This window comes from Cydia strobilella, chromosome 14 (genome assembly GCF_947568885.1).
Source record: "Cydia strobilella chromosome 14, ilCydStro3.1, whole genome shotgun sequence".
Lineage (NCBI taxonomy): Eukaryota > Metazoa > Arthropoda > Insecta > Lepidoptera > Tortricidae > Cydia > Cydia strobilella.
The window spans coordinates 5,893,853-5,913,981 of NC_086054.1; the positions used below are offsets into that span (position 1 = coordinate 5,893,853).

The 20,129-nt window shown below is 42.1% G+C and overlaps 1 protein-coding gene across 2 annotated transcripts; it reads left to right on the top strand.

The window, feature by feature from the left end:
* Window positions 1-3,448: 3,448 nt before the first annotated feature.
* On the top strand, window positions 3,449-6,695 carry LOC134747350 (uncharacterized). 2 transcript variants are annotated; one of them, XM_063681984.1, is made up of 3 exons: window positions 3,449-3,630; window positions 3,746-3,973; window positions 5,276-6,695. In XM_063681984.1, exons 1-3 carry the CDS (start codon window positions 3,584-3,586, stop codon window positions 6,192-6,194), a joined length of 1,194 nt encoding a protein of 397 aa, XP_063538054.1. In that variant the 5' UTR covers window positions 3,449-3,583; the 3' UTR covers window positions 6,195-6,695. The 2 variants fall into 2 exon arrangements, with proteins under 2 accessions (XP_063538054.1, XP_063538053.1); XM_063681983.1 differs by having other exon boundaries at window positions 3,449-3,973.
* Window positions 6,696-20,129: the final 13,434 nt, after the last annotated feature.

Sequence of the window (20,129 nt, forward strand, 5' to 3'; positions counted from 1 at the left end):
CAGTCGTTGAAGCTAAAACCTTTTGATGTGCAAGTAAAACGCTCGGGTTAATTTTTGTTCTTCTAATTATTAAACTTGCGTCCATTATAAGTACTTTAAGTTTTTATCTTGACTACACATGAGATTAAACGACTCCTTGGATCGTACTAATTTGACACGAATTTCAACACCGTTTATTAAAAACTTTTCTTGATTGAAAATATCACCGTGTAGGTGTCCTATCATTTCAACTTCCTTACTGTCTTTAATAAATTCTTGTCTTTTGGTCCAACCCTTATTAGTCGCATCAGTTCCATTCATATGACCCGAAGTGTCTTCGTACCATAACCCACATGTAAGATGAGACTGTTTTGCTGCCGGACCATAATTTAGTAGAGTTTCCATATATGCACGGTATGCATAAGTATTATTAGGCGGTGATACTAGTTTTTGATTTAAATATATATCCAACTGGTTGAAAAGTGAATGTAACCAATTATTAACTGGAGCAACATGAGTTTCTGTTGATTTGATTTTAGAACCATCTTGATTCAATATCTTTGCTTTAATATGCAGTAAAGTGTGAGACAGGTCAATATAGTCATCACCTGATCCTGGCACTTGAAATTCAATAGGACCATCATCACTAAGAGAAGAAATAGGTTTATAGTGTATCCACTGTCCATTTTCTATACTTGTTTGTGTTGATGGAAGGGCAAACAAATCTAACTCGGACTTAGCGCATTCGCATGAATGATTATGCAAAAATGACATGGTTTAGTTAGAAAAAATATCGTTGATATATTTTTTATTTTTCTTTGTACCTCTCTCTCGAAATGCTTTGGATGTAATGGTGCGCTCCTGTCTCTTTCATTGCATTTTATACCCAGACCCTGACATCAACGAATCAATTTTTTCATCGGCTTTTCTTTTTAAATTACTGCTTGCATTCTTAAAACGAGACTTAAATGATTCATCAATAGGGTGTGAATTCATCATGTCAGACAAGAGACCAACTCCGGCATTTAATGCTTCTTTTCCAACCGTTCTAAAACCGCTGGATAACAGAGGAAATACTGATCTAAACAGACCCCCCAAAAAACTTCCTATGCCGTGTCCTCGTTGGTGGGGAACACCTTTATATACAATGCCTACTCCTGAACCAGCTTGATGAGAATAATAATGTTCATATGGACAGCGAATATTTTCACGGCTAATATGATTCATTTTATTCGTTGAAAATGTAGTTTCACACATGAAGTTCCAAACTGGAATGGAACCTTTCCACCCGTATGCATTCTTATATCAATTTCAATTGTATCAAACTCTCTACGCATAACGGGTATGTAATGTGCAGGAGAAAAGCTATGCATTTTATATGCTCCATAAATGTATTTTGTCGGATCAAGCGGTATTATTCTTACTAACGATGTCATAACATCCCCCACCACTTGAGGTTGAACGATATCCGTATATATAAATAATTGCGATGGTAGGCCTAAATATAAATTAGCAGGAAATTTTCCAAGTTGACATTGTATAAGGTTCGTATTTGGTTTGAAACCTAGCTGAAGGTTTAGGTGTAGAAGCCTAAACTTAAAAATTATATGTAACACTACGGCGGCTACACATAATGTAAATGGTCTAAAAAGTATATTGTGGGGTCAAAGGGACATAGAACAAATAAATAAATATGGTAAATATTGTTATGAACATTTAAAACGCATTGACTATTGTAAAAATGGACAGAATTTAGATAGTACAGTAATGATTTCCGAATTATATAACAATATTATCGATATTATGCAGACCGCTGCTACCGTAAGCTACTGTTCGCGTGCAGGTGCACGGAAAAAGGGCAGACAGATCGCCGGGTGGAACTACCACGTCAAACATAGCCATCTTATCGCTAGAATGTATTTTAATCACTGGGTAGACTGCGGGAAACCGCGCTCGGGTGACGTTTATAATAGCATGACAGAAAGTAGGAAAGTTTTCAAATATAAATTAAAATGGTGTCAGGATAATGAAGAGTCAATTAAAATGAATATTTTAGCTTTAAATAGAAAATGTAACAATTTTTCGAAATTTTGGAAAAATACTAAAGCTTTAGATTATAAGTCAAAACTGCCTTTAAGTATAAATAACATCAATGACCCTAAAGAAATAGCCAACCAGTTTGCGCGTCACTTTAAAGTAGACCCGCCATCCGACGTCGACAATGCGCCCGCTCCCCCCCGCCCTGTCCGGGGGACCTCCCCTGCTCCAACCGAGATGAGTCAGTTTACTCCAAAGGATGTCGCGGATGTTGTTAAACGTATGAAGAGAGGCAAGTCTCCGGGACACGACGGGTTGAGCGTGGAGCATTTACTATATGCTAGCGATGAAATGCCGAGAGTACTGGCTATCTTATTTAATCTGTGTATCCAGTTTAGCTACCTACCTGAAGCACTAATGAAAACTATAGTGGTCCCTATAGTCAAAAATAAAAGCGGTGATCTGTCTGACCTGAAAAATTATAGGCCAATATCCCTGGGCACAATAATTGGTAAAGTGCTTGAGAGGTTGTTGCAGCCCGAACTGACGAAAAACATAAGGTTGAATGACGCGCAGTTTGGTTTTCGTGCCGGCCTATCGACCGAGTCCGCGATACTTAGTCTCAAAACGGTAGTTAACTACTACATCAGTAAACATACATCTGTGTATGCATGTTTTCTAGACCTGAGCCGTGCCTTCGACCTAGTAAATTACGAACTACTGTGGACTAAGCTCTTGGGATCAAACGTGCCGGTAGACACGGTCAATGTTCTTAGGTATTGGTACGAAAACCAAACAAACAACGTGAAATGGGGCGATACCCTCTCTAACGATTATAGGCTAGAGTGTGGTGTACGTCAAGGGGGCATAACTTCTCCGGACCTATTTTGCCTCTACGTTAATGGTCTGATTGAGGAGCTGAGAGGTACCAGGACGGGTTGCCATGTTGCTAACATATGCGTTAACAACCTGAGCTATGCCGATGATATGGTGCTTCTCAGCCCCTCAAGCCAGGGTATTCAAAAATTGCTTACTATCTGCGAAACATTCTCAAAACAGCATTATCTAAAATATAATATTTTAAAAACAGAACTGCTCGTTTTCAGATACGGCAAGGGTCCGGAGGTAGTTCCGCCAGTTTATTTGAATGGTTCACCGGTTCGGGTCGTAGCATCTTTCAAGTACTTAGGCCATTTTCTAACGGAGAACCTTCGCGACGACATGGACATGGAGCGAGAGCGCCGCGCGCTCGCGGTCCGCTGTAACATGCTGTCGCGAAGATTCTCCAAGTGCACCACTGACGTAAAAATTACTTTGTTTAGGGCATTCTGTCAGTGCTTTTATACATGCTCATTTTGGTGTAACTACACCAAACGCTCATATAACGCGCTTCGGGTTCAGTATAAGGCTGCGTTTCGACCAGAGATGTGCGAGGTAGCTAAGCGGCGCGAGGCTGTGTAACGAGGAGGTGTAACGGTGTGAGTGTTTCCATCAAAGATGTGCGAGGCGGCTGAGCGGCGCGAGGCTGTGTAACGAGGAGGTGACAGAGGCTACGAGCGGTGCGAGGATGTGTTGGCCGACGGACACGAGCGTAGTCACTGGACAGTCTCAGAGGTAGATAGATGTGTAGCATGGATCAGCGGAGAAAAATACTTTTATATTTATCAATTTGCGATGAAGAAATGGAGGCAGAGAATACAGAATTTATTTCTACTCTTTTGACACACAGAAGACGTCACAGATTTTGGATACGAAACCATATAAAATTTCATCGACAACATGGAGAATTTTTTACTTTTTTCGCCACGGCTGATGATGAAACATTCGAAAATTCTTATCGGGTGTCTAGAAATACCTTTGAAATATTATTCAATTTAATTGAGAATATTATCAAGAAGAATGACACCCACTTCAGAGACTGTATATCAGCTAAGGAAAGGATAGCAATATGTTTGAAGTAAGTAAAAACGTTTTATTTTTAAATTCGTTTGTTTTTATTAAATCGTAGTAATTAGTACAAAAAATAATCATTTATTATAATAGAAGATGTAATCAATTATATTCTTCACGGGAAATGGTTTTTTTCTGATCCCAGTGGTGTTGGTTTTGGCAGCATGCTAGTAGCTTCAGATTCCGACGGTGTTTCCATCTGGCCTACCACGTTATTAGTCAATTCAGATTCCAGTTGTAACGACGGTGTTTCCATCCGGCCTATCATGTTATTTGTATCGCTACCAGAGCAAGTAGAATAACCACCATTATAACCACCATTTGGATTATACCATGACATTACGTAAGATTCCTCAGTTTCGGATATAATATTAAAAAGTTTCCTTTTTAAAGGAACTTGTAGATAATCAGGTAGTTTTTTATATGTTTTTGCCATTGAAAGAAAGAACAAATCAATATCATCGTGATCCGTTGGTTTTAAGAATTCTTTTAATTCTTGTCTTTCTTTTCGAAAATTTTCCTGATTTTCTAGATGTCTATTCAATATGCATGATAAATCATCTTCTTTTTTCTTCTTTGATGAGGATGAAACATCTGACGTTGACGCTATTTTAGTTCGCAGACTTAAATCATCGTTGCTTTTATTGGAATTTTGAGACGCTATTTCACTTCGCAGACTTAAATCATCGTTGCTTTTATTGGAAGTTTGAGAACTTGAATCATCTGTTTTTTGTGATAGAATAGTATTCTCCAAACTTGAGTCCCTCTCTCTATTTGACATGTACGGCAAAAGGTATTCCATGATCTTTTGATACTTCCATTCACGTATTTTTCGTGGAGACTGTCCGCTTTTTTTTGTTTTCTGCCTCTTAAGGGCGTCGCGATGGCTGTCCCGTAGCTGTTTCCAACGAGATTTTGCGCTTTGAACTGAAACAACAAAACGTATGATTGGTAATCAATACGTGTATTGACTTGTTATAAACACATATTTTATCATTATCACCAGAAATCGGATAAAATTGCGACATTGCTATCAATAATATGGACATAAGTCCAAATATGAATAAATTAATTAATCGATCAATCAAAATTTAAAAAAAACTGCAACAGATTATAATAAATACTAACACAAGTAGCTTTATTACCCTCGACTTGAAAATTAATTAAAACAGGTTTTTTTAAATTATGATTGAATGATTAATTTATTTATTCAAATTTGGAGTCATGTCCATATTATTGATAGCAATGTCGCAATTTTATCGGAACCCTGATTATCACCTATATTTTTAACACGTTCGTTTTTTTTCAGGTATTTATCAACGGGTCTGTCATTTCATAGATTGGCAGAAAATTTTAGAATTGGAGTCTCAACTGTGTCGAGGATTGTAGTCGAAGTTTGTGATGCCCTTTGGCTGGTACTACAACCTCTTGTCATACCAAAACCCACTGAAGATGATTGGAAACGAATTGCAAAAGAGTTTGGAGAGCTATGGCAGTTTAAAAACTGTTTGGGAGCTCTAGATGGTAAACATGTTTATGTCAAGTGTCCTGCAAATTCTGGATCATGTTTTTTTAATTATAAACATCGATTTTCTATAGTGTTAATGTGCTTAGCTGATGCAAAAAGAAAGATTATAATGGTTGATGTAGGATCCCAGGGAAGATTCAGTGATGCTGGAATTTTCGATGATAGTGTTTTCGGAAGATTGTTAAGAGAGAAACAATTAAATATTCCGCAACCTGAACCCTTATATGAAGGAGGAGAACCAGTACCGTTTGTGTTTGTTGGAGATGAGGCTTTCCCTTTATTGGAAAATTTTATGCGCCCATACCCGCGGGTTCAGTTAAATGAACAAAAACGTATATTTAACTATAGACTGTCGAGGGCACGTCGCATTGTGGAAACCACTTTTGGAGTATTGGCTCGAAAATGGTATGTTTACCGTAAAGACTTTGAATGCAACGTAAAAACAGTAGACAAAGTCGTAAAAGCCACTTGTGTGTTGCATAATTTTTTAATAGAAAGACAGCCCGATTATTTCTCTACCATCGAAACAACAATTCCAACGGGTACTCTTAGACCCATTACTGACAATCCAATCATCGTTGAGACAAGTGATGGTAATCAAGTTAGAGAAAAATACTGTTCCTATTTTAATAATGAAGGAAAAGTGTCGTGGCAAGATACTCGTATTTCGTCACGAATTCATCCGGCACGTGTACAATAAGATATTCTTTGAAAAAAAAACAGTTTTTCTACTTACCGTCTCTAAACTTTATTTCTTCCACAATTTCACCCCATGCAGCATCCTTTGTTTCGTTACATTTGTAATATTTTGAAGAAATGTCCCATAAACATGGATAATTTTTAACCGCTTCAATTAATTTCTCGTCCATAACTACGCTGATTACGCACACCGATCGATGATGGAAACCGGGAGCCAACTGAACTCAGCGGCCAGTATCGCGTGCGCTCCGCTCTCGCCTCACCGCACCCCGCTCGCCCGGAATCCTCGCTACGCATCCTCGCACCGCTTAGCTACCTCGCACGACGCCGCCTCGCAACACATTCCTCGCACACATCTTTCCCTTCGTTTGTATGTACAAAAACCTCGCTTCTCTGAGCTGTTTCCACCAGAGCTAAGCTAAGCGAGGATAGGTAAATGAAGCGTTTCTATTGGTTAATGACAAACACATCCCTCGCAACGCATCCTCGCACATCTCTGGTGGAAACGCAGCCTTACGATGCGTTCAGAATACTCATGAAACAACCTCGTTACTGCAGTGCTAAGACCATGTTTGCTAATGCGGGAGTACCTGATTTTTATGCAATCATGAGGTCCCGCATAGCTTCGGTCTGGGCAAACGTATGGCAAAACTCGCAGCAAAATGATATTCTGGCGCTGTTTACTGTAAACCCGAGCAATAACATCCTAAAACACTGGACGGCCGTGCACCTGAACCAAAATGGTAAATAATAATTATGTACTTATTTAAGGTATAATTTAACAAAGGATCTATTTATAGCTTCCGCATCATTGTATTGTATTGTATTTTTAAGTTTTATGTTACCTTATTTTATTTTACTGTATGAGTTTAAAACTTGAAATAAACAATATTATTATTATTATTCTCTTTATTTATCTTTCATCTTAGGCTAGGTTTTTATAATATGGATATAAAAGTAAAATACAAAAACACTTATAAAACATTACAAAAAATATATAAACACATTATAAAAAACCTAACCTAGGGTACCGCCGGCAGCGGGGCAAGGCCCAAGCTGCCGGTGGTCAGGGCCGCAGAGAGAGGAACCGGCGGACTATCCGCGCCGTGTCCAAGATAACCGCCTTCTGCATCTGACCCTTGATCCAACCACCTAGCGAGAGTCTCTCAAGGTGTTGGTCGAGACTCTTCGCTATGAGACCGTTCGCTGAAACGACTATCGGGACAATGATCGTCGAATCAACATCCCACATGGCGGTTATCTCGTGAGCCAAGTCTAGGTACTTACTGGACTTGTCCTTCTCGGCTTTCACGAGATTCTCATCATGGGGGATGGTGATGTCGACGAGCACGGCCCGGCGCTGCGATCGATCTATTATCACAATGTCAGGCTTATTGGCTACAATAGTCCTGTCAGTGATGATAGATCGATCCCAATAGAGCGTGGCACGACCATTCTCGAGAACTGGCACAGGTAAATACTTGTAGTACGGTACTTCGCAGTCCACAAGGCCGTATAGAAGAGCAAGCTGCTGGTGAATAATCCTGGCTACGAGATTATGTCTGTGCAAGTACTCGCCGTTAGCAAGATGAGAACAACCGGAAATGATATGCCTGAGTGACTCTCCGGGATGGCGGCATGCCCGACAAATGTCGACCGTACCGTCCTTCAGGATATATTTCCGATAGTTGTTCGTCATCATAACTTCGTCCGCAATTGCACAGGCAAAACCCTCGGTTTCTCCGAAGAGGTCCCCGAATCGTAACCAGTTCACCGACGCGAGCAGGTCTACATCGGGTCCCGTGAGGGCCTTGTAGAACCGCCCGTGTAGCACCTTACTCTCCCATACCGCCTTGCGGCCCGCAGCACTTTGTACCACAGGTTTGTGCCAGTTCTCGTTTGCCAAGGAGAGCGGCGTGAAGTGCCTGTCCACTGCCACCACATCACGATGCATCCCACACTCGTTGTTAAGGAAATAATTCCTGAGATTGCACACCTCGCGGTTGTGGAGATCTTTGGCGTTAAGGAAGCCTCGACCTCCACACTTCCGTGAGATGTACAATCTCATAACTGACGAGCGTGGGTGTAGCATACGGTGTGTGGTGAGTAGTAGACGGACCCTCCGATCCAGGGCGTCCAGCTCGGTCTGAGTCCACCTTAGTATGCCAAAGGAGTATATGAGTATGGGCATTACCCAGGCGTTGAAGGCGCGCACTTTATTGCCTCCTGACAAAAGACTGTTAAGGACTTTTGTGAGCCGACTGAAAAAGCGCTCCTTCACCGACCGTCTAATACCCTCGCCCTCAATACCCAACGACTGTGACATACCAAGGTATTTATAGGTTTCTGATTCAGAGATAGATCTGAAAGACATTGTCTCAGAAAGTTGTAAATTTGTTGAATTTACAACCTCCCCCAGCTGTACATGCATAACCGCACACTTATCGACACCAAACTCCATTCTGATGGCGGTACTGAAAACTTCTGTGGTTTTCAATAGCACCATCAAGTCTTGGTTATTTGGCGCAAATAGCTTGAGGTCATCCATGTACAGAAGGTGAGAAATGACTTCACCCTCTCTCCGAAGCTGGCAACCTAACCCTGAATCCTTCAGCAGGGTGCTGAGGGGATTCAGAGCTAGGCAGAACCACAGGGGACTCAGACTGTCACCCTGAAATATTCCTCGCTCGATCCTTATAAAGTCCTGCGGGCCAGGGCGGTCATCTCCACCTCCTGGTTGACGAAGGACTGTGATCCACTGCCTCATACACGCACTTAGGAAGGATATTAAAGCTGCATCAAGTTTATACAGCTCCAATACCCTTCTCAGCCATGAGTGAGGCACCGAATCATAGGCCTTCTTATAGTCAATCCAGGCGGCCGAGAGGCCCCCCCTGTTCCGCCGAACTTGCTGGCATATGGTCATGTCTATGAGGAGGAGCTCTTTAGTACCACGGGACCCAACCCTACATCCATTTTGAGCGGACGCCAAAATGTTGTTAGCGACAATGTGCGCGTTGATTTTTGCTCTCAAAATGGATGTAAGGAGCTTGTAGAGTGTAGGCAAGCACGTGATGGGTCTGTAGTTCTTCGCTTCCGTGGTACTACCGGACTTGTAGAGCAGGAAGGTCACACCAGTTGTTAGGGAAGGTGGGAGGGAACCGAGCTCTAGGGCTTGTTGGAACTGCGTTGCCAACCGTTCGTGCGAGCATCGAAACCATTTTAGCCAGAAGTTGTGCAATCCGTCCGGTCCAGGACTTTTCCAGTTCTGGGCCGTACGGATGGCACAACTTACATCGTCGGGGCTGATGGTAATAGCACCCATAGGTTCGATGTTCTCGCACTCACGTTCGACAACGTCTATCCAACGGCCCTCCGTGTGTTCAACAGGCACTGACCAGATGCTACGCCAGAAATCAGTCATGGCAGTAGCATCCGGCAACCGCATGTCGGACACACGAGGATCGGCTTCCTCCCACCTTCGGTATACCTTCCTTTGGTCACTTTGAAAGAGACGATTCTGCTGGAATCGATCCACACGCTCTCTGTAGCGGCGAATACGGTTTGCCCATGCATAGACTTTCTGCTTTAGAAAGTCGATGCGCTCTGTGACATTGGCCATGTAGTCGCGGGGCCTGACATCCGTCCCCGCGAACGCCTGGTTCACAAAGCGCATTACTCGGGGGCGATTGTTGCCCCCCCTAAAGCAGATCAACTTTGCAATGAGAGTCCTAAACGAGCTGATACGTCGCTCGATCCGCGCTTGCCATGCAGGGACACCTCCGGCGGTCCTAGGTGCACGTTCAGCGTCCGGTAACTTGACTCGAGCAACACGGCACGCCGCGATGGCTCCGCAGTACATGATCGAGTGCGTATCTTCTAAATCTTTACTAGTCCGTAAATGTGGCTCTAGTAAAGCGTTTAGGGCTCCCACTAGCGCTAGATTGCGTCTATTCATAGGCAGACGTGGTAGTCGTGGCCTAGAGATGGTTGTGGCGCGATACTGCGTAATCGCCTCTTCCAAAGTCCTCCTCACTTGCTCATTAGCAGAAGTACTCACACTCGCACAGTCCCCATCGTCGGTATTAAAATCAACCCGCGGCGCCCCCGGTGCCAGGTCGGGTGCGGGCACCGGATCCGGCGATGTGGCGGGCAGATCTCGTACCGAGGTGGAGTCCGCGCGAGCAGAGAGAGCCTCCTGGCGAAGCTGATCAAGTGTCGCGTCATCCAACCGCTTTAACCGTTGAATGACACGCACCTGGTCCGATAGTCGCTGCTCCGATACGGTGATGGTAGGTTCAAGTGCCTGAAACAGAGGCAGCATCCTTGAACGATACGCGGACAGTCGGGTTCCCCCCTCTGTAACCCCATAGTAGGCGCGCATGACGTTCTCATTCATCGATTGAGTCCATCGCATGCGACGCACTACACCACCGGCAGCGGGAGCCGTGGGCGGGGCAGGATGTCCCGCAGGCCCCAAGCGTGCCGGCAGCGGTGGCCGCCCTCGTCGCGCAGGTGGTCGTGGCGGCGGCGGCGGCGGCGGCCCGCACTCGTCGCTCGACTCGCTGGTGTCGGGCGCGGTGGCGAATTCATCGCCCGACGACAATTGCGAGGAGACGGACGAGGCGGGCGAGGGTGGTGGACGTGCGTTGGTTGTGGTAGACGCTTGTGGACGCGTTTTACTCCGTGTGATCATTTTCTCTCTTTATCATTCGACCATTGTTTGTCGGCTAGTTTTGTACATATATGTAGTTACATTTTTGCGGTCACGTATCCTTTGCGAGTGTCGCAAATGTGAAGAGGTAACTTTTCCACAAGAATGTACAAGGAAAATGTAGAAAAAGCCAGTAAAAACATATTTGATTAAAAAGAAAAGGAAAATTTTGTAAAAAACGCGTCTGACGTTGACAGCGTCATTTTTTTTTTTTTTTTTTTTTTTTTTTTTATTATTATTATTCTCTTTATTTATCTTTCATCTTAGGCTAGGTTTTTATAATATGGATATAAAAGTAAAATACAAAAACACTTACAAAACATTACCAAAAAATATATAAACACATTATAAAAAACCTAACCTAGGGTACCGCCGGCAGCGGGGCAAGGCCCAAGCTGCCGGTGGTCAGGGCCGCAGAGAGAGGAACCGGCGGACTATCCGCGCCGTGTCCAAGATCACCGCCTTCTGCATCTGACCCTTGATCCAACCACCCAGCGAGAGTCTCTCTAGGTGTTGGTCGAGACTCTTCGCAATGAGACCGTTCGCTGACACGACTATAGGAACAATGATCGTCGAGTCAACATTCCACATGGCGGTTATCTCGTGAGACAGGTCTAGGTACTTGCTGGACTTGTCCTTCTCGGCCTTCACGAGATTCTCATCATGGGGGATGGTGACGTCGACGAGCACAGCCCGGCGCTGCGTTCGATCTATCAGCACGATGTCAGGCTTATTGGCTACAATAGTCCTGTCAGTGATGATAGACCGATCCCAATAGAGCGTGGCACGACCATTCTCGAGAACTGGCACAGGTAAATACTTGTAGTACGGTACTTCGCGGTCCACAAGGCCATATAGAAGAGCAAGCTGCTGGTGAATAATCCTGGCTACGAGATTATGTCTGTGCAAGTACTCGCCGTTAGCAAGATGAGAACAACCGGAAATGATATGCCTGAGTGACTCTCCGGGACGGCGGCATGCCCGACAAATGTCGACCGTACCGTCCTTCAGGATATATTTCCGATAGTTGTTCGTCATCATAACTTCGTCCGCAATTGCACAGGCAAAACCCTCGGTTTCTCCGAAGAGGTCCCCGAATCGTAACCAGTTCACCGACGCGAGCAGGTCTACATCGGGTCCCGTGAGGGCCTTGTAGAACCGCCCGTGTAGCTGCTTATCCTTCCATACCGCCCTGCGGTCCGCAGTACTTTGTACCACAGGTTTGTGCCAGTTCTCGTTTGCCAAGGAGAGCGGCGTGAGTTTCCTGTCTACTGCCACCACGTCACAATGTATCCCACACTCGTTGTTAAGGAAATAATTCCTGAGATTGCACACCTCGCGGTTGTGGAGATCTTTGGCGTTTAGGAAGCCTCGGCCTCCACACTTCCGTGGGATGTACAATCTCATAACTGACGAGCGTGGGTGTAACATACGGTGTGTGGTGAGCAGTAGCCGGACCCTCCGATCCAGGGCATCCAGCTCGGTCTGAGTCCACCTTAGTATGCCAAAGGAGTATATGAGTAGGGGCATTACCCAGGCGTTGAAGGCGCGCACTTTGTTGCCTCCTGACAAAAGACTGTTAAGGACTTTTGTGAGCCGACTGAAAAAGCGCTCCTTCACCGTCCGTCTAATACCCTCATCCTCAATACCCAACGACTGTGACATACCAAGGTATTTATAGGTTTCTGATTCAGAGATAGATCTAAAAGACATAGTCTCAGAAAGTTGTAAATTTGTTGAATTTACAACCTTCCCCCGCTGTACATGCATAACCGCACACTTATCGACACCAAACTCCATTCTGATGGCGGTACTGAAAACTTCTGTGGTTTTCAGTAGCACCATCAAGTCTTGGTTATTTGGCGCAAATAGTTTGAGGTCATCCATGTACAGAAGGTGAGAAATGACTTCACCCTCTCTCCGAAGCCGGCAACCTAACCCTGAATCCTTCAGCAGGGTGCTGAGGGGATTCAGAGCTAGGCAGAACCACAGGGGACTCAGACTGTCACCCTGAAATATTCCTCGCTCGATCCTTATAAAGTCCTGCGGGCCAGGGCGGTCATCCCCACCACCTGGTTGACGAAGAACTGTGATCCACTGCCTCATACATGCGCTTAGGAAAGATATTAAAGCTGCATCAAGTTTATACAGCTCCAATACCCTTCTCAGCCATGAGTGAGGCACCGAATCATAGGCCTTCTTATAGTCAATCCAGGCAGCCGAGAGGGCCCCCCTGTTCCGCCGAACTTGTTGACATATGGTCATGTCTATGAGGAGGAGCTCTTTAGTACCACGGGACCCAACCCTACATCCATTTTGAGCGGAGGCCAAAATATTGTTTGCGACAATATGCGCGTTGATTTTTGCTCTCAAAATGGATGTAAGGAGCTTGTAGAGTGTAGGCAAGCACGTGATGGGTCTGTAGTTCTTCGCTTCCGTGGTACTACCGGACTTGTAGAGCAGGAAGGTGACACCAGTTGTTAAGGAAGGTGGGAGAGAACCAAGCTCGAGGGCTAGTTGAAATTGTGCTGCCAAGCAGGAGTGCGAGCATCGGAACCATTTTAGCCAGAAGTTGTGCAATCCATCAGGCCCAGGACTTTTCCAGTTCTGGGCCGTGCGGATGGCACAACTTATGTCATCGGGGCTGATGGTGACTGCCCCCATAGGTTCGATAGACTCGCACTCATGCTCAACAACATTCATCCAACTCCCCTCGGTGTGTCCGACAGGCACCGACCAGATGCTACGCCAGAAGTCAGTCATGACAGTAGCATCCGGCGGCTGCGTGTCGGACGCGCGAAGGTTGGTTTCCTCCCACCTTCGGTACACCTTCCTTTGGTCACTCTGGAAAAGACGATTCTGCTGGAATCGATCCACACGCTCTCTGTAGCGGCGAATACGGTTTGCCCATGCATAGACTTTCTGCTTTAGAAAGTCGACGCGCTCTGTAACATTGGCCATGTAGTCGCGGGGCCTGATATCCGTCCCCGCGAACGCCTGGTTCACAAAGCGCATTACTCGAGGGCGATTATTGCCCCCCCTAAAGCAGATCAGCTTTGCAATGAGAGTCCTAAACGAGCTGATACGTCGCTCGATCCGCGCTTGCCATGCAGGGACACCTCCGGCGGTCCTAGTTGCACGTTCAGCGTCCGGAAACTTGACTCGAGCAACACGGCACGCCGCGATGGCTCCGCAGTACATGATCGAGTGCGTATCTTCTAAATCTTTACTAGTCCGCAGATATGGCTCTAGCAAAGCGTTTAGGGCTCCCATTATCGCTAGATTGCGTCTATTCATAGGTAAACGTGGTAATCGTGGCCTAGTGTCGGGTGCGGAGCGATACTGCGTAATTGCCTCCTCCAGAGTCCTCCTCAGTTGCTCATTGGCTGTACTACTCACACTCTGCGCGAACTCCTCCTCGTCGGCATTGAGATCCACCCGCGGCGCCCCCGGTGCCTGGTCGGGTGCCGGCACCGGATCCGGCGACGTGGCGGGCGGGTCCCGCGCCGAGGTGGAGGCCGCGCGAGCAGAGAGAGCCTCCAGGCGAAGCCGATCAAGTGTCGAGTCATCCAACCGCTTTAGCCGCTGAATGACACGCACCTGGATCCGATAGTCGTTGCGCAGTCACGTCGATGGTCGGTTCAAGAGTCTGAAACAGAGGAAGCATCCGGACACGATACGCGGATAGATTAGTTCCCCCCTCTGTAGCCCCATAGTAGGCGCGCATGACGTTCTCATTCATGGATTGAGACCATCGCATGCGACGCACTACACCACCGGCAGCGGGAGCCGTGGGCGGGGCAGGATGTCCCGCAGGCCCCAAGCGTGCCGGCAGCGGTGGCCGCCCTCGTCGCGCAGGTGGTCGTGGCGGCGGCGGCGGCGGCGGCCCGCTCTCGTCACTGGACCCGTCTGTGTCAGGCGCCGTTGCAAACTCGTCGCCTGACGACGATGTTGACGAGGAACTGGACGAGGCGGGCGGGGGTGGTGGTCGTGCGCTTGTCGAATCCGCTGCACGTGTTCGACTCCTCGTAATCATTATATTACGTTATTTACGTTTATTTATCGTGTTACTGTTACATTACGATTTATGTCATGCAAATGTCAGTGGCGTGAGTATTGATTTTCGTGCTATGCATTTCAGCCGCATTTCTTTCACGATTCCACATATTACGTAGATTCCACATGCACTTGATGGTAAAATACACAATAAATTTGCAATAAAAACGTATAAAAATATATTTAAAGCAATAAAAATTTTACGAGACGTCTGTCATTGTCAGAGCGGTTTTTTTTTTTTTTTTTATTATTATTATTATTATTATTAGTATTGGTGTTGCATGTACCGAAACTATTTCTTTATGCAAAGAAGTCACCTTGATAACTTTCGATATTCTGTCATAGCTAAATTTCACCTTGTTCTTCAATAATGAGTTTTCATTAAAGGCAGATAGAAAGTGATCCATGTCGTCATATGTCGTAGCCGGTATATGGGACTTATATTCAACGGAAACAGGTAATTTTTCATTTTGTAATAATACGTTCTTTTTTACATACACCACGTTTTCATGTTCCTGCACGTTGTACAAGGAACACGGGTAATGAAACTCCACTAATCCGACAACCCATTCTCCTTCTAATTTTATTGTCTTTGGGAGTTTGGTGAGAAAGTTTGCTGTTGTATTTTCGGGGTAATACTGTATTGAGCTGTTGCTCAACAAAGTTAAATAGAAACTATCATCACTCATATTTCTTCTAAACTCGACGCAGATATCCAACTATTGAATTTATTTGGATAACCTTTCCACTTCACAAGCACCTCCTTTCTGTTACCAACTCGTCTCGAACGTATTATTTTATCTATTTTACATGTCATGGTGGGGCTATAAGTAACTTTTTGTAACTCTTTAGAATATAAAGTGCCTGTGATTGGTTCATCTTGTAAGTCCTTTAAGGTATAAACAAAATGAGGGGATCTTTTTATTATTGATTCGATAACAAAGATTTCATCGCTCCAATTGGTTTCGTAACCTTTTTGAAATATGTGTTTATATTTAGTTATTCTGACATGATCACCAACATTGAAACTGGAAGTATAATTACTTTTTAATCTATTTCTTGGCGTATCGTATAAATTAGTCCATACAGTCATAATGTTGTTAAAATTGACATCTATCGGACACATTTTAATACTAGAATGATAACTATGATTATATGAATAAAGGAGATCTTGTAAAATGTCAATGTATTTATAAGTATTTTTGTGTGTAAAATAGCGCCACATTTTCATTTTTAATGTTCTTTGAAATCGTTCTACAATACTTGCCTTAATGTCAGGATTATTCGTTGTATAGTAGTTTATGTTTTTACTTTTAAAATAGTTCCTTACTTCTTTGGAAACGAATTCAGTCCCTTTATCAGATTGAATGTGACGCGGAGTTGCTCTAGCTTCGATAAATATGTCATCAAAACATTGCTTAACTGTTTCTGAATCCTTCTTTTTCATGGATCTAGCAAAAGCATACTTACTAAAGACATCAATAACACAAATAATGTATTTAAATCCATCATTATATTTACTATATGTACGCATATCACTTAAATCTACTTGCCAAAGTTCATTATAATTGGAAAGAATGTATTTGTTTCGTGTAAAACGCCTTTGAACTGGTCTATGTAACGTATAGGTTTCCTGAGACCGTAACCAGTTTTTTACCTCATCTTTGTCCATTTGACCATGCATTGCTTTAGCTAATTTGTCAATACTGCTGTAGCCAGCTGGATTAGAAACATCATAGTAAATCCTGTTGATATCTAATAAGGGGTCCATCTCTCCCAATCTATTTTCTTTTTTGACACTTCAGGAGTTTTGCGTGAAATTGGTGTAGAGGCTCCTTTTACTTGAGTCGATGTTGATCTTGTGTTTTTATATATTGGTGAATCTTGAGCCTTGTTAGGATGAAGATTATTTATATATTCTAGATTAGATTGATTGCCTATGCAAGATGCGGGAACTCCAATGTCATTTAACACTGAAGCAAATTCTTTCCAGCCAGTGGGTTTTATTTTTCGTTTGAGAGGTCTCACGGTGTCACTTATCAAATCAGTTATATTACTTTCTGGAATTACTTGATTATTCACTACGATTTCCCCTCCTTCTTTCCACCAAATCTTCGGTTTATTTTTTAAAATAGAATCAAGCAGGGAGCGACCTTTTTTTTGGTAACTTTTTGGAATTAAATTTACGATGTGAGATGGAGTAAACTGTTCAGGGTAAGTGCGAGTTAAAGGAGTACTAGTAGCGTCATATTCGTATGGATTAGCATTTGGTAATGTCACATTATAATCAGTTTCATCTTTTTTAACCATAGATTTATCCATATACTTATCATAGTCTTCATGAACTTTTTTTATATCATCAAGAATAATAGGTAGCTTGAACGGTTTCCGATCTGTTTCTGTAAAATGCAAAAAACGTTGCAGTGTTTGGGAATATAATGCCCATTTTTCACGATCTCCCATTTTACTTTTCAATATCTTTTGCATGTCTGCGTCTAAGCGAGATAATGAATTCAAAGGTGCATTGTCATTGTGTTTAAGCTTCTCAATGAAATCTGGTTCTACTAGAATCATTTTCTTCGTGTTCTCCATTTTAATTATGTTAATGAGCTCAGTAAGCTACTTAAAACAGCACCTAGTATAATTGGTAAAAACGCACCACCCTTTTGAATTATAATAGTCTTCCTTAATTTTTGTTTACCCTTAGAAACTAATTTCCGTAATATATTTTTATGTTTATGTAACTTGATCTTTTCTGTATTGTCTAATGGAACTTTTCCCCTTAAAACGTTGTAAATGCACTCACAAATAATATTTATTTCATCTTCGTCACATGCTTTAAGTAAAGCTTTACGATATTTTGGTTTTAGCGTATGTAGAGCTTTAAGTAAATGTTGATGTGTGGTTACTCTATCAGGCATCATTTAGAACTGACAAGAACAGAATGATTACTTACATATTTAAACCCTTTTTTCGGAATATATACTGTACAACATTTGTCAAATGGAAATAACTTAGTTTTCAAACGACATATATCATCAGTGCTTTGTTTCAAATCGATCATCAGGTATCCATGGGCTGGCGTTGTTGCATCTTTGTAGGCTTCTTCAACAAATTTAGTATTTTCAGGATAAACTTGTCGAGACAAATACCGTATTTGAGTTTTGTCTCTAGGATTTTTAAAGTAAACAATGTATGTTGTGTTCAAAGATATGTCACGTTGTCCTCTCCCTTGATGAAATAGATTTTGAGTTTTATAGAAAACGCTTAAATTTCTGTGATGGCTACCTTTAGTAAAAATATCAACAATACGTCCATCTGATTCTCTCATTAAATCATCTATTATAAGTAGTTTAGGTTGCTTCCCATCAAACAAACTTAAATCGGGAATACCTTGAATATAATCGATACCATTTAAATTATATAGTGGTTGCATTTCATCATAGCACCACAGCACTTGAGTGAATTCTGTATTACACATTTTTCCTACATTTTTCAGAAAGTTAGTGACAAAGTTTGATTTCCCACAACCGCTTGGACCAGCAATAATAGCTGTAAATGGATGGATAAAATGATACATTACAGAAAACGGTCTTTCTCCTTTAAAGACCGTCAAGAAAATAAAATTCAATCATAAGATTATGTATATATATATATACATGCGCACCTTCTTGCACACAAAAATGCATATTTATTTAAAATTGTTTACTACATTATGAATAAGACAAAAACTTTTTTTAAATATATTTATTTATAATTGTCGAAAAATACTGATACACAAAAAAATATACATACAATTTCCATCGTAAAAATAGATCTCTTATATTATATCTTATTGTTTAAAACATACCTTTTTTATGTTTTATTACAAAATTCACTTAATATTAAAACTAAATACATTATATCCCCCCCCCCCTTTATTTCGCTACTTCAACTTATAGTGGCCCCAAGCTAAGGTGTCAAATGATTCTTGACAAAGATATCTTTTCGTGTCTGAATAAGATAACGAAATTTTATTGATTTTCTGTGTAAATATTACATGTTTTATCGATCGAAATCTGTGCATTTCTGATAATAAATCTTTCTTTTCATATAGACAATCTTTGTAGTCTTGCAACTTAAATTTCTTAGTCACACATTTATTTACACCTTTAGCCTTGGCCACTATTTTTTCCTCAACATTCAATGCGTACATTTTAGATCTTAAACCCACAGATTCTTTCAAAATTTTACCTTTATTTTCGTCTTTGAAATATCCTAATTTTTTTTATTTATACATGGAAAACCGTAAATATTATTGGGGTCATAGTCAGATGTATCAAAATATTTTTTCAAGTCATTTCTTATATCAGAATAGAAATCTTCTGTAAAAATTTGATAAATAAAACTGTCTGTATCTGTATATAACAATTTAACATTATTCCCGAATTTTTGTTGCATATATCCATAATGGAAGTCATACATTAAAGTTTTTGACAAGTCTAATATACAAAATCCTAAGTATATAGGCTTGTTGTATAGTAGACTAGTTTTCTTTAACTGTACTGCAGCTAAGCTTTCAGAAAAAATAGAAATACTGTGGAATTCAGGACGAGCGATATAGCTTTCGATTCCTTTGATATGATCTTTACTTTCCCACTGTGAAAGCAAATACACATCCACTCTTTTCTCAATATTTTCCATCGTTTTTCCAAAAACTGCATTGTTCATTAACTTGTAGAAGTCCTTTTCGAATTCGGTTTCTGCAGATGTCCTTAACGTAGTGTTCAAATCAATATACTTTTTGAGCCAATTGGTTTGTTTAAATTTTAAGATTCTATGGACTTTTGTTAAATTTAATCCATTGTCTAAACATTGTATAAGATTCCTATAGTGTATAATGTATTTTATTTTGTTTTTCAAATTTGGAATCAATTTTTTTTGTTTACTTTTATCTATTATGTGCTCAGCACAAAATGGTAAATCTGAGTGAGAATCATGTAATGAATCTGGATATTCCAAATCGACTTCTAAAATGTACCCATAATCAGCATCGTTTGAGAGTTTAAAGTCCATAGCTGGGTCAACCCATTCAAATTCACCAACAGGAAGACGTTGCGACATCGCCCAACCATACAAGTTATTAGCATCGAGGTAGATAAGATAAGATGACGGTTCATTTGAGTC